Here is a 14,970-nt window from a genome sequence, read left to right as displayed (position 1 = left end):
TCTTTGGAAAATCATGGGAGACAGGAGAGATTCCAGAAGACTGGAAAAGGGCAAACATAGTGCCCATCTATAAAAAGGGAAATAAAAACGACCCAGGAAACGACAGACCAGTTAGTTTAACTTCTGTGCCAGGGAAGATAATGGAGCAAGTAATTAAGGAAATCATCTGCAAACACTTGGAAGGTGGTAAGGTGATAGGGAATAGCCAGCATGGATTTGTAAAGAACAAATTGTTTCAAACCAATCTGATAGCTTTCTTTGATAGGATAACGAGTCTTGTGGATAAGGGAGAAGCAGTGGATGTGGTATACCTAGACTTTAGTAAGGCATTTGATATGATCTCACATGATATTCTTATCGATAAACTAGGCAAATACAATTTAGATGGGGCTACTATAAGGTGGGTGCATAACTGGCTGGATAACCGTACTCAGAGACTTGTTATTAATGGTTCCCAATCCTGCTGGAAAGGTATAACAAGTGGGGTTCCGCATGGGTCTGTTTTGGGACCGGCTCTGTTCAATATCTTCATCAACTACTTAGATATTGGCATAGAAAGTACGCTTATTAAGTTTGCAGATGATACCAAACTGGGAGGGATTGCAACTGCTTTGGAGGACAGGGTCATAATTCAAAATGATCTGGACAAATTGGAGAAATGGTCTGAGGTAAACAGGATTAAGTTTAACAAAGACAAATGCAAAGTGCTCCACTTAGGAAGGAAAAATCAGTTTCACACATACAGAATGGGAAGAGACTGTCTAGGAAGGAGTACAGCAGAAGGGATCTAGGGGTTATAGTGGACCACAAGCTAAATATGAGTCAACAGTGTGATGCTGTTGCAAAAAAAGCAAACATGATTCTGGGATGCATTAACAGGTGTGTTGTGAGCAAGACATGAGAAGTCATTCTTCCGCTCTACTCTGCGCTGGTTAGGCCTCAATTGGAGTATTGTGTCCAGTTCTGGGCACCGCAATTCAAGAAAGATGTGGAGAAATTGGAGAGGGTCCAGAGAAGAGCAACAAGAATGATTAAAGTTCTAGAGAACATGACCTATGAAGGAAGGCTGAAAGAATTGGGTTTGTTTAGTTTGGAAAAGAGAAGACTGAGAGGGGACATGATAGCAGTTTTCAGGTATCTAAAAGGGAGTCATAAGGACTTTATGGGAGGGAGAAAACTTGTTCACCTTAGCCTCCAAGGATAGAACAAGAAGCAATGGGCTTAAACTGCAGCAAGGGAGGTTTAGGTTGGACATTAGGAAAAAGTTCCTAACTGTCAGGGTGGTTAAACACTGGAATAAATTGCCTATGGAGGTTGTGGAATCTCCATCTCTGGGGATATTTAAGAGTAAGTTAGATAACTGTCTATCAGGGATGGTCTAGACAGTATTTGGTCCTGCCATGAGGGCAGGGGAATGGACTCGATGACCTCTCGAGGTCCCTTCCAGTCCTAGAATCTATGAATCTATGAAAACCATAATTACATGACAAAACAGTGTGCAACTGTGTATTTTTATGGGAAAAAATGTGTAACCCCATGTGTAACCCATTATAAATTTCTATTCAGCACAGATACAAACTACTGTACTGTGGAAATCATCATCTCAATCTTTATGCCTAACCTTTCAAACTTGGGTGCCTAAAGCTAGGGACCTTAAGCAAAGTAGCCTGAATTTGCTGGACTCCCATAGTTCACACCAACTTAATGGGACTGGTTGCATGAGCCAGGACAGTGAAATTTGGCACTCAGATTTATATATATATATATTTTAAAAGGTGCAATAGATCTACAGAGATCTCTAGCACAAATTAATACAGAAATGAGGCCTCTACCAAAGCCTGATTCAATGCCCATTTGAAGTCAATGCAAAGACTCCCACTGACTTCAATGGGTACTGGGTTAAGTCCATGGAGGTGATAAGTGGATAAATTACCCTAGATCAGGGGTAGGCAACCTATGGCACGTGTGCCGAAGGCGGCACGCGAGCTGATTTTCAGTGGCACTCACACTGCCCGGGTCCTGGCCACTGGGCCGGGGGACTCTGCATTTTAATTTAATTTTAAATGAAGCTTCTTAAACATTTTAAAAACCTTATTTACTTTACATACAACAATAGTTTAGTTATATATTATAGACTTAGAGAAAGAGACCGTCTAAAAATGTTAAAATGTATTACCGGCACGCAAAACCTTAAATTAGAGTGAATAAATGAAGACTCGGCACACCACTTCTGAAAGGTTGCCGACCCCTGCCCTAGATACTAGCACTGAACAGTTATTATTAATAAACTATTATATTGGTCACTAGCTAATGAAAAAGAATGAACAACGAGAGATGAATGTAGCGCTAGAAGTGCAGGGGCAATGCTTGCTAATCGTAACTGGAGTCGCATGCATGTTTTGAGGGAAGACTATGCTGCCCTTTAAATTGTAATTTTTGTTGTCTGAAGTTGAAATGTTCTGATACTAAGTATAAGTGCATCTTCCTATTGCTTACCAAATGGAGCTCAAGACCTGCTACTACCAGTGAGTTTAGGAAGGTATTACCTGTTTTTCTGAAGCAAAAACTTCAATGAAATTTGGCACTGCGGCTTAATTAGTTTATCAGGAAAGATGTTAATTTCCCAAATTATTATGCACCACTTGAAGTTACTGGAGACGTAAAAAGAAGACAAAACAAAAAACCTGATGTTTTCATTTTGACTGGGCACCGAATCAGGCTTTTACATTTGGACAGATTTCAGTTTGGAAGTTGGCAGGCTGAGAATTGCAAGCTAGTCTCAGCAGGAAGCGGTTTTTAATCAGGCTGATAAAGCCTGGAAACCTCGTGCTAATGTTTAGGTCTATTCCATGTCATTGAACCACAACATGAGGTTCTAGCAGTATATAAACTGTAGACACAGCTTACATCTTTCACTGAAACTATCTCCTGGTGGGCTGGTGGTCATGTAACTCACATGATCAGTCTGTTGCTAATGTTTAGTACGGAATACGTGTACTCAGCAAATCACAGTTAAAAATGCTGTTACTGTATTAAAATTATATACTTAGAAAAAGTGAAACAAACCAGTGCTCTAAACCAAACCTAATTACAAAGGGCACAGGAAGCCTCATGGTATATTTACATTGAGCCTTAAAAGGTAAGCCTGGAGTTCGATATTTGAATTGTTTGTAAACATCAGACCATGTTCTAGAAAAATCTGCACTCTTTTATATATCTGCTCCTTACAAACCCCAACGAGCCACCTTTTCTTACCTCTTCCAAAAACTCTTTCCACTCCCCTAACCTAGGGACCCAATTCCCTATGAGATGCTCCCTTTGGAAATTGAAATTTTCTTGGAGGTTTGGGTCATTAGACCCAAACCTCCAAGAAAAACTGCAGTCTTCCTTTTCTTCCAGTCCTGTCAACTGGACTTGCAGATCCATGTTGCAAACCCTCTGTGAACTAAATCCTGCAATGGTCATAGACATCTAGGCTGACCAAAACCATCATTAATATATTAATGTTGTCTCCCACCACATTTTTAGTCTATTCTCACTATGACTCACGCATGAAATATACCAAAAGATCTATATAGTCTCGTTCAGTATTCAATCTCTCTCCTTTTATATTGAGTATTGTGTATACACACACACACACACACACACACACACACACGCACTCATGACTACACACACACACAAATAGTGTAAACATTAATGTTACATCTGAACATGATAGAATTTGTTTTCCTTTTTAAAAAAAATACTAGAAAGTCACAAACAAATGTAGGAATGTGTTGCTCCCTAATCACAAGCCTTAAAGAACAGCAAACTGTTCCCTTGGCAATGAAGCAAGAGTGACCTTGTTCTAGCGCCTATGTTTGAGAAACTTATTTGGCTAATTTAATTGTTTCCTCGCAGCTGGCATTCACGCGCTCAAGAGATGGGTTTGTTATCTTATGTACATGTATACTGCCTGGCCTTTTTATGCGCAAGAATATAACCACTAAAAAGTGTTGTAAACAAAGTAAGTAAAAAATAAAAGCCCCAAGAAAAGTTCCTAGAAGTAGAGGGGCTTTTCAGCTACCACAGACCTAGTGTTCTGTTTCCTTTCCTGCGTCGTCACCACAAACAAAACCAAAAAGTTATTAAGGTTGTAAAGTCAAACACTCAGCCATCAAGAGATGCCCAAATTAAGGTTGCCTGGGCAACCCTAATTCTGCCCACTGTGCAAGTGCATTTTAATACAGTTTTAACTGATATGATCATATACTACGTTTTCTACAGGACCCCTGCCTTGATCCAGACACGTATTGGGTGAGGTACAGCAAATGAGGCGGCTCAATATTTCTTTCTATTTTTATCATTCAGTTTGCGGCCCCGCGCAGGGGTGCTGGAACAATTTTTATAGTGGGGGGACTGAGAGCCATTTAACCAAAACTGTTAGCCCTGTATATAATAGAAACCACTTCAAGCCAGGGGGTCCAGTAGCACCCCCAGAACCGCTACTTCCAGCACCTATGGCCCTGTGCCTTAATCACTGCACACCATCCAACCATTGTACCAAATAAGGAATTAATAATTTCCTCAATAGCTTTTCTATAGTTCTTATCATTGTAGCATCTGATCCTCACAAACATTAACAAATTTACATTCACAACTCCCTTGTGAAGGGGCAATGTACTACTATTGCTATTTTACAGTGGGTGAGCTGAGCACATAGACCAACATTTGCCAACTAATTAGGGTCAGGGCCGCCCGGGGAGGGGGGCAAGTAGGGCAATTTGCCCCAGGCCCTGGGCCCCACAGGGGCCCCCACGAGAATATAGTATTCTATGATATTGCAACTTTTTTTATGGAAGGGGTCCTGAAATTGCTTTGCCCCAGGCCCCCTGAATCCTCTGGACAGCTCTGATTAGGATCCACTAATTTTGGTTTTCTCGGTGACGGGGCACCTGACTGAAGACACCTAGGGGCTGATTTTTCAAAGTACTTAGCATTTTTATATTACTGTATACAATCACAGTATTGTACAAACATTAATTAATCCTAACAACCCCCTAGGTTGAGGAGGAATACATTTTCTTATCCCCGTTTTACAGATGGCCACACTAAGAAAGAAGGCTGATGTGATTTGAACAGCAGAGCCAGAATAAGAACTCATGATATCCTGATTCTCAATCTCACGCTTATTCCTTCAGATCACACTGTTTTTGTCAGAGGTACCAACCACCCACAGCTTCTACTGACTTCGGTTGTAGTTGTGAGTGCACGGCCCTGCTGTGAATCAGACCATTGGTGTCTCCATTTGGGCACTCAAAATAAGGAACACAACTAATGGCCTCTTGTGGCAATTTTGGCTTTAGTTACTTGCTCAGTTCACATAGGAACACTGTAGCAGAGCCAGAGAGAGAAATGAATTCTTCTGTGTGATGTTTACCTGCCTTAACCACAAGACAATCCTTTATTTGCCTACATTCCAACATCTACAGCAAGAGATCCTGCAGACAACAGCCTCATTCCTTACACAACTCTGATTCATTCCCTGAGCACCATCCACCCTCAGCCCTGTATAACATAGGAGTCCTATGTAAATGTTAGCATGTGATTACATAATTAAAGACTGTGTCATAATGCAAACACACTAGTGGAGAGAATTAAGGTTGCATTGACTTAATTCTAGCATTTCCTATATTTTTTGCTCCATGTGTATGGAAAATACAGGATATTTCAGATGCGACTTATTTTCATGCTTAGACATTGCATTCAGAACTTCTTTGAAAGGAAACATCTATCAAAAACATTTAGAATCCATCATACTGTACTTACTGTGAATTTTTCCAATCCTGTTGCTGCTCCTGCATTTCCAACAAATATACCAGAGTTGGATTCAAATTGCAAGGCCTGAGATGACCTCTGAAACTGAACTCTGTTATATTCTTCACAATCCATGAACAGAACAGTGTCATTTCCCTGAACAGTCACTGTAAATCGATTCCATTTATTAGTCATCACTGGAACTTTAAATGAAGCAGCCTCTCGGGAGATGTGGGAACCAGGCTCTGTGTAGTACATGATTATTCTCTGGGTGCCATCATCAACTGGCGATAGTCTCATTCCCAAGTATATAGTTTTCTGAAAGGCATCTGTTATTGCAAATAGTACACCTCCATCATCGCTGTTTGGTTTTACTGTAACTACGATAGCAAAATCACTATAGAAGGTCTGTGGTATTAAAGTGCTTGTCAAACGGCCGATGTTAGCATCTTGTCCAAAACTGTAAGCTGGAAACCCTCCATAGCCAGTGATAAAGGAGACAGAAAGAGGGAGTGGAACTCCTATCAGCTCTGTCAGATCAAGATGACCCTTTGATCCTCGTTCTGTAGCATGAGACAAAAATATGTTATTTACTCCAGTGTCTACGTTTTATTTAACATTATATGGCTTAATGAAGTTACAATACGGCTAATGTGCTAATATTTGAAATCCCTATTCAGCAAGGTGCTTGAGCACATGCCTTACTTTAAGCACATCAGAAATCTCACTGACTGACAGTACTACTCACGTTTAAAGTTAGGCACATGTTTAAGTGCGCTGGGGGACCAGTTCTTTTGCAGGGAGCTCCTACAAAAATGTTCTCCTTTAGCCTTTCATAAACCACGAGTTACATGCACTTCCAGAGAGGAGATGAGAGAACAGAGAATTTAATTTATTCCTTTGTTTTCTCAAATAAACAAAGATATCGTAACGTAGCCATGATGAAGGGAGGAAGCAACAACTTGGCACAAACAATGCAGTGGAGTTTTACAAATGCAGGATAAGGCTACAAGTTGAGCTGAGAGAAATTTTTTGTATGAAACCTTTTTGTAATGAAAAATGCAGACTTGGCAACACCAAAATGTTTTGTGAATTCATGTCAGTTTTACCAGATTGTTTTGGATGAAAAGCAACCTGGGGAAAAAACAAACAAACCCTGGGATGTTTTATTTTGACATTTTTTAAATGAAACATTTCAATTTTTTTAGTTGCAAATTATATTTTGTTTCAAAGCTTCCTTCTTTTTTTTTTAAATCAAAACCATTTAAAAATGCTACCAATCAAAGCCAAAATATTTAGTTTTGGTTCAACCAAAATGTTTCATTCAACTTAAATTGAAATTGTTTTTTACTCAATTCACTAAAAATTTTGAAAAACTGCACTTTCAGTTTGACTCTAAACATATTTTTTTCAGATTAGCCCCAAAAATCTGTTATTTGCACAGCTCTAATTATGAATAAGATACCTTGGAGGATTTTCTCTAAAAGTAGGGTTGCCAGGCATCCAGTTTTTGACTGGAATGCCCGATCGAAAAGGGACCCTGGCGGCTCTGGACAGTACTGTTGACCGGGCTGTTAAAAGTCCATTCAGCGGTGCAGTAGGGCTAAGGCAGGCTCCCTGCCTGTCTTGGCTCCGCGCGGCTCCCGGAAGCGGCGGCATGTCCCACCTCCAGCTCCTAGGGGCAGCCAGGGGGCTCCATGTGCTGCCCGGGGCTCCATGTGCTGCCCCCACCCTAAGCACCAGCTCTGCAGCTCCATTGGCTGGAACCAGCCCAGAGCCCCCTCCTGCACCCCAAACCCCTCATCCCTGGCCCCACACCAGAGCTTGCACCCCCAACCAGAGCCCTCAGTCCCTCCCTTACCCTAACCCCTGTCTCAGCTGGAGTCCCCTCCCACACTCTGAACCGCTCAGCCCCACCCCCCCAGCCTGGAGCCCCCTCCTGAACCCCAAACCCCTCATCCCCAGCCCCACCCCAGAGCCCACACCCCCAGCCAGAGCTCTCACCCCTCCTACACCCCAAAGCCCTGACTCAGCCCAATGAAAATGAGCGAGTGAGCGAGGGTAGGGAAGAGCAAACGACATGGGGAGGGGGATGGAGTGAGACGGGGACGGGGCAGGGGCAGGGCCTAGGTGTGGGGCTGGGGTATTCGGTTTTCTACAATCAGAAAGTTGGCAATCCTAAAACTTTGCTCAAACACATATTACGAGGATTTCCGTTTTCATTTTACACCACTTTTGTCGATTCAAGGAATGTTTTTTCCCATGGTTTCTTTATATAGAAAACATTCTTCAGTAGTTAAATCTCAGTTTGAAATCAGGGAAGAGAGAGGGGCCTGGCTGCAGGGAGCTAGACAGGATACCCAGAAGTAACTGTCCCTGAAAATATGCCCTGGGAGAAAATCCCTCCTTTGTAGTCAGTTTAACTCTGAGCATCTGAGTATGACCAGCATTGAGCATCTAATCCCATTTTTATTCATATTTTCCAGATTCCTAGTAAGGTAGATTCTACCAATACTTCCAAGAACAGGGACTTTCAAATGCCAATCATCTTCTGGGAAATAAAACACTAAAAGTATTATAGCATTTTTAATAACCAGGAATGTCTGGCTGTAGCGGGCTGATTACCCGCTTCTGCCCTGAGTGGTTTAAAACAGCCCTGGAGGAGGGCTGTGGAAGGGCAAGACGCCTGGGCTGATTGGGAGGAAGCAGGCTCAGCTGGGGCCATGCCGCAATCAGGGGCCAGCTGGGCCTATAAAGGCTTGAGCCAGGAGCTCAAGCAGACAGTCTCTCTCTAGCTGTAGAGGGAGGGACCTGGCTGCAGGGATCTGAGCAGAGTACCTGAGTGGTGCAGGACTGGGGAAAGGCAGAGGAGCTGGGGAGGCTCCAGCCCAGAAAGCCCCAGGCTGTGGCCTAGCAGAAGGCCAATGGGTACTGGGGGTTGCAGAGGGCAGCCCAGTGGTAGGCAAAGGCAGCAGGTTCAAACCCTTGCGGTGATGAGTAGGCTGATACAGCAGTCTGCCCCACTGTGCTAGACAATGACTGGCAGTAGCCTTATACAGAGGCAAAGTGAGGGTTGGGGGTTCCCCAGAGAGGGGAGGCCCTGAGAAAGGGGTTCCTGTCAGGGGGCAGCACCCCAGATAATGGGGCACTGGATCCAGGAGGGACATGGGGGGCCAATGGCTGGAGAGCTAATTCCTGGAGACGACCAGCAGGAGGTGCTGCAGCGGTGAGTTCCACATGTTTACACTGGCTAATTCCACATGTGGCTTAATTAGAATCTAAGTCTTGGTTATCCGTTGTATTTATTTGTACATAGCAATAAGATCATACACTTCTCCTCCTTCACCTCCATAGCCTCCTCTTATCCTGAAAAATGTAAGATATCATTGTAGCTAAAACTCACCATACCTTTGATCAATGCTTATCAGAACCCCCTCCAGAATGTTTCACCTTCATAGAGGTAGGTGAGACAAAAGACTTGTGTATGGATGTTTCTTAATAACATCCATGCACAATTTCTCTTGTCTTGAATGTAACACTCCAATTAATAAATCCTCAGATGGTGTTGTCTTTTTAAAACTGTACATGAAAAATGTGTTCCTATCTCTGTTACGACTAACTTGAATCCTTAAATTACTGGCATACTCTATATTCCCATTCTTTGTCAAACAATGTATATTATCTTACAATTTTTAGATCCCAAAATGAATCTTAATTTTATATTTGCTGATGTGACAGCCAGGATAATGTGTGTCTCAAATCAAGTGGCTGAGTGCTGAATGCTGCTAGCAAAGGGTGAATCTGTAAATAACCCAGGAGTTGCAGCAGGTGGTAACAGAGGTAGAGTTCACTTAAATTGGTAGTATAGACCAAGTCTATGTTGGTATAACTACGTCACATAACCGAGCAACATAATTATACCAACCTAACCCCCACCATAGATAGTGCTATGTCGACAGGAGGGCTTCTCTCATTGACATAAGTACTGCTGATCAGGGAGGTGGAGTACTGATGCCAACAGGAGAAGCTTTCCCATTGGCACAGGCAGCATCTTCACTAAGCACTACAGCGGTGCAGCTGTGCTGCTACAGCACTGTAAGTGCAGACAAGCTCTTAAAGTCATAGAACAGGAAAGGGATCCAGTTTCTTGTCAAACTAAAAGGGGAAGCAGTGATTCCTGTGTGTCTTTCTTTTTTCCTTCTTTACGGGGTAATAATAGTACCTAAGGCCTGGTCTATACTACCCGCCTGAATCGGCGGGTAGAAATCGACCTCTCGGGGATCGATTTATCGCGTCCCATCGGGACGCGACAATCGATCCCCGAATCGGCGCTCTAACTCCACCAGCGGAGGTGGTAGTAAGCGCCGCCGACAAAAAGCGGCAGAAGTCGATTTTGCCGCCGTCCTCACAACGGGGTAAGTCGGCTGTAATACGTCGAATTCAGCTACGCTATTCACGTAGCTGAATTTGCGTATCTTAAATCGACTCCCCGCTGTAGTGTAGATGTACCCTTAAAGTGTAAAGGCAGTGTGAAATGGTTAATCAGGCTTCTGTAGTTTAGATTAGTATTTAAACAGGACCATTTAGAAGCACAAAGGAATGATGTGTTAAGTTGAAGTACTTTCACTGAACATTTTGTATACTCAGAGGAATGAGCTGCATTTCTAAGATCATCTCCTTAACCTGTTTCTGAAGATGATCTACCTCTACTGTCACTTAAAGTATTAATAGTATTTTCAATGACTCCCCATAGACATTCACTTCTGACTAAGTTCCTCCCACCTTGGGCCAGATCCTCAGACTACATGTGGGCATGGAGGACATAACAAACCAGCTGTGATGTTAGCAGACCAGGTGCCAGCTCATGCCAGAGCCCTAGGCCAATTCACTTGTGTATTAGTATAGATCAAAGTGATTGTTAAATGTATAAGTGTATTTAGTGTTTAAACTTCATGAAAACTAATGGGATGTTACTTGCATTTTCACTTATCTGTATCCCGTTATAATGTAGTAGCAAATATTTACATTGTAAATACTCTGTTATTAAACAACCCATCAAATGAGAGAGAAGCTTTGTGGAATGCAAATGAAGAACTTCAACAGAAAAGTGCTAATTTCAAAGCAAATGGTCATTGTGTGTGATGATCAGAAGTCTAAGACTCCAAATGCATTCCTCACTCCCTGGGTATGTCTACACTACGAAATTAGGTCGAATTTATAGAAGCCGGTTTTATAGATATCTGTTTTATACAGTCGATTGTGTGTCACTACCCATTTGGGCTTGTGTCCCCACATAAAATGCTCTAAGTGCATGAAGCTCCTTCCACCTCCCTCCCAGGCTTGCCGCGCTGGGAGGGAGAAGCGAGTTGCAGCGCGCTCGGAGGAGGCAGAGAAGAGGTAAGCTAGGGCCCGCGGGCGGCCGGGAACCGCTCCCCAGCTCACCTCTGCTCCTGCGCCACCGCTATCCCCCGAGCGCGCTGCAACTCCCCTTCCTCCCCCTCCCTCCCAGGCTTGCCACGCGAAAGTGCTGGGAAGGAGGGAGGAGAAGCGAGTAGCGGTGCGTTCGGGGGATAGTGGAGGTGAGCTGGGGCAGGGAACCACTCCCTATCCCAGCTCACCCCTGCTCCACTGCCGCCATCCCCCGAGCGCGCCACAACTCCCCTCCTCCCTCCCCGGCTTGCCATGGGAGAGCAGGGGGGGGGGGGGGGGGGGGCGGCAATTCTTTGACGGCCTAGGGGCGGCAAATTTGTTAATCCGCTCCTGCCCTGAGGTGGGTACTCCGTCATGAGTCACTCCAGACAGCGTAACACCAGCCAACACACAGAACAAGCATCATCTCAGCCAGTCAAAGGCCAGGATTCTCCTTGCCTTCAGGAGACAGGAGGGCTATTCTACCATGGTGTAGCCCTCCAAACCCACCAAATTCCAAAACTTACTCAAGTGGCAACAACAGTTTACCAAGGGAAAGAGGAGCAACTTATGTGATGAGTCAGCAAGACCACTTTCTAGGAACCATCAACACAATGGTTCCCAGAAAGCCCCTTTTTGATTCATCATGCACACAGGTCTCCACGGTTCTTGGAGGACTTCCATCAGATGAAAACAGAAGGATAGAAAGTATAGTATTGGTGGTGGGAAAAGTAGGGCTGAGGCAGACAGACAACTGCCAAAATGCTCTACAAGAGCATGCCAAGGTTGTATTACAGGCAAAGGGTTCCTCCTTCTCCTCCTCCAGAGTGGCTCTAAAAGCATGCCTGAAGTATACCATGGTGGTGAAAAGCTTAATCATCCCAGATTGCCTCCAGTCCACAAAAGAACCTGAGCACTAATCACTAAAAGGAGCAAGCATCCTTTTCCAGTGGGAAGATCACCAGATCTGGGAAGTTTCTGGAACTTGATACCATGCACAGGCCTAACCATTTGACACCACACTCTCTGAATTTAGTCCATTTACATAACAGGAAATCCTGGAGGGGGAGTGGATTCCCCTGTTTGCCCTGCAAAAGGCTGACTGGATTAGTATCAGAGATCATCACTTGTTACAATTCACCAGCCTTATCTTTTCACACTATTTTTGGAATGTGGTGAGATCCATGAGCTTTAGTAGGCCTTTATGAGAGTGTCAAGCCTCGAGAATTTAGCCTGATTCAGGTTACCCCATCTGGCCTATAGCACACTAATTACACCATCTTTAAAAATTTAAGCTAAGGGTAAAAAATTTTAAAATCCCCTAAATGACTTAGGAGCCTAAGTCTCATTGATGAGACTTAGCCTCCTAAGTAATTTTTGAAAATGGCACTTAGGCACTTTTGAAAGTTTTACCCATTCCCTTCAATCCATGGTTAATCCTGAGACCAGGGAATGATTAGATATATAAAGCTAATTGAGTTTCCAGATCTTCTCAGAGCTCCTGTAGCATCATTGGGTGCCACCAGTCAGGCTTGGTGATTTATTCTGGGAAACCTACATTTTAGTTTTGTGAGCATGGTATCAAATATCCTATAAACATCTTTATCCACTCTGCCTCTATGAGGAATCACAGCATATTCATTTGGATTTACAATATTTATCCTCTAATGTGAATACTTTTGAGAGCCTTTTTCTGCTGCTCAAGTCACTCATATCCTAAATCAAGGTTTCTTCACATTTAATTTTTAATGGTTCTACAGTAAATGTTATGGCTCTATATGGCATGACAGGGAGGTAACACATACCCATTCTCTCTCTCTCTCTCTCTCTCCAGCTCTTACTCAGCCTCATCTTGAATACTGTGTTTAGTTCTGGGTACTACATTACCAGATAAATATTAACATATTGGATGGTGTACAGAGAAAAACAAAAAATAGTTAGGAAGCAACTGACGTACAAGGAAAGATTTTAAGAATAGGAGGGGGGGAAATTCTTTACCACCACAAAAGAGGGTGTCACAACAAGTTTAAATTCTGCAGATAACAGAAACAAATATACATGAATGACCTACTCAAACCCTTATCATTCAGCTCCAAGACATAATCCTACAATTTGAGCCAAAGAAGAGCTCTTTTAGTGGGTAGCAGTTGCAAATGCCTTATCTGTTGGGTCAATCACTGAAGGACATCGTATTCAATTACAGTAATTGATTATGGGGTTTTGTTAACTGCTAATTAAAATGTGTTGGGGAGAACTCAGAACATGACACGATGGTTGCCTATTAGCTGTTTTACAAATTTGAAATAAATTAGGGCTGCCAAGCTATTAAAAAAAATTAATTGCATGATTAATCACACTGTTAAAAACAATAGAATACAATTTATTTAAATATTTTTGGATGTTTTCTACATTTTCAAATCTATTGATTTCAATTACAACACAGAATACAAACTGTACAGTGCTCACTTTATATTTACTTGTGATTACAAGTATTTGCCCTGTAAAAAAGAAACAAAAGAAATAGTATTTTGCAGTACTTGTATTAGGTGAAATCTCTTTATCATGAAAGTTATAAATGTAACTTACAAAGGTAGAATTATGCATTCAAAAACAAAACAATCTAAAACTTTAGAGCCTACAAGTCCACTCTGTCCTACTTCTTGTTCAGCCAAGCGCTCAGACAAACAAGTTTGTTTACATTTGCAGGAGATAATGCTGCCTGCTTTTTGTTTACAATATCACCTGAAAGTGAGAACAGGTGTTCACATGGCACTGTTCTAGCTGGAGTCGCAAGATATTTATGTGCCAGATGCACTAAAGATTCATATGTTCCTTCATGCTGCAACCGCCATTCCAGGGAACATGCGTCCATGCTGATGACGGGCTCTGCTCGATAACCATCCAAACAGTGCAGACCAAAGCAAGTTCAGTTTCATCATCTGAGTCAGATGCCACCAGCAGAAAGCTGATTTTTTTTATATATATATATTTTTTTTGGGTGGTGGTTCAGGTTCTGTAGTTTCCGCATCGGAGTTTTGCTCTTTTAAGACTTCTGAAAGCATGCTCTATACCAGGGGTTCTCAAACTGGGGGTCGGGACCCCTCAGGGGGTCACGAGGTTATTACATGGGGGATCGCAAACTGTCAGCCTCTATCCCAAGCCCCACTTTGCCTTCAGCATTTATAATGGTGTTAAATACTTGAAGTGTTGTTGTGTGTTTTTATTTAAAAGGGGGGTTGCACACAGAGGCTTGCTATGTGAAAGGGGTCACCAGTACAAACATTTGAGAACCACTGCTCTACACCTACACTCAGATTTTGAAAGGCACTTCAGATTCTTAAACCTTAGGTCGAGTGCTGTAGCTATCTTTAGAAATCTCACTTTGGTACTATCTTTGTGTTTTGTCAGATCTGCAGTGAAAGTGTTCTTAAAACGAACAACACGTGCTGGGTCATCATCCGAGACTCATATAACATGAAATATATGGCAGAATGCGGGTAAAACAGAACAGGAGGCATACAATTCTCTCCCAAGGAATTCAGTCAAAAATTTAATTTAATGTTTTATTTTTTTAATGAGCATCATCAGCATGGAAACATATCCTCTGGAATGGTGGCCAAAGCATGAAGGGGCATACAAATGTTTAGCATACTTAACTACCTTGCAATACTGGCTACAAAAGTACCATGCGAATGCCTGTTCTCACTTTCAGGTGACGTTGTAAATAAGAAGCAGGCAGCATTATCTCCCGTAAATGTAAAC

At 42.7% G+C, this 14,970-nt stretch overlaps 1 protein-coding gene across 2 annotated transcripts in view; it reads right to left on the bottom strand.

Annotated features, from left to right (window-relative positions):
• The window catches only part of COL15A1 (collagen type XV alpha 1 chain), a gene marked incomplete in the record, with an annotated part of 278,369 nt that overhangs the window by 170,866 nt on the left and 92,533 nt on the right, over nt 1-14,970 (bottom strand). For both annotated transcript variants that reach the window (XM_034761429.1, XM_034761430.1), the window contains 1 exon segment: nt 5,812-6,362. In XM_034761429.1, coding sequence (XP_034617320.1) covers nt 5,812-6,362 — 551 coding nt within the window.

The sequence above is a fragment of the Trachemys scripta genome, chromosome 2 (genome assembly GCF_013100865.1).
Source record: "Trachemys scripta elegans isolate TJP31775 chromosome 2, CAS_Tse_1.0, whole genome shotgun sequence".
Classification (NCBI taxonomy): Eukaryota; Metazoa; Chordata; order Testudines; family Emydidae; genus Trachemys; species Trachemys scripta.
The sequence above is the reverse complement of the archived record's forward strand: the minus strand, read 5'-3'. Positions and strand labels throughout refer to the sequence as shown.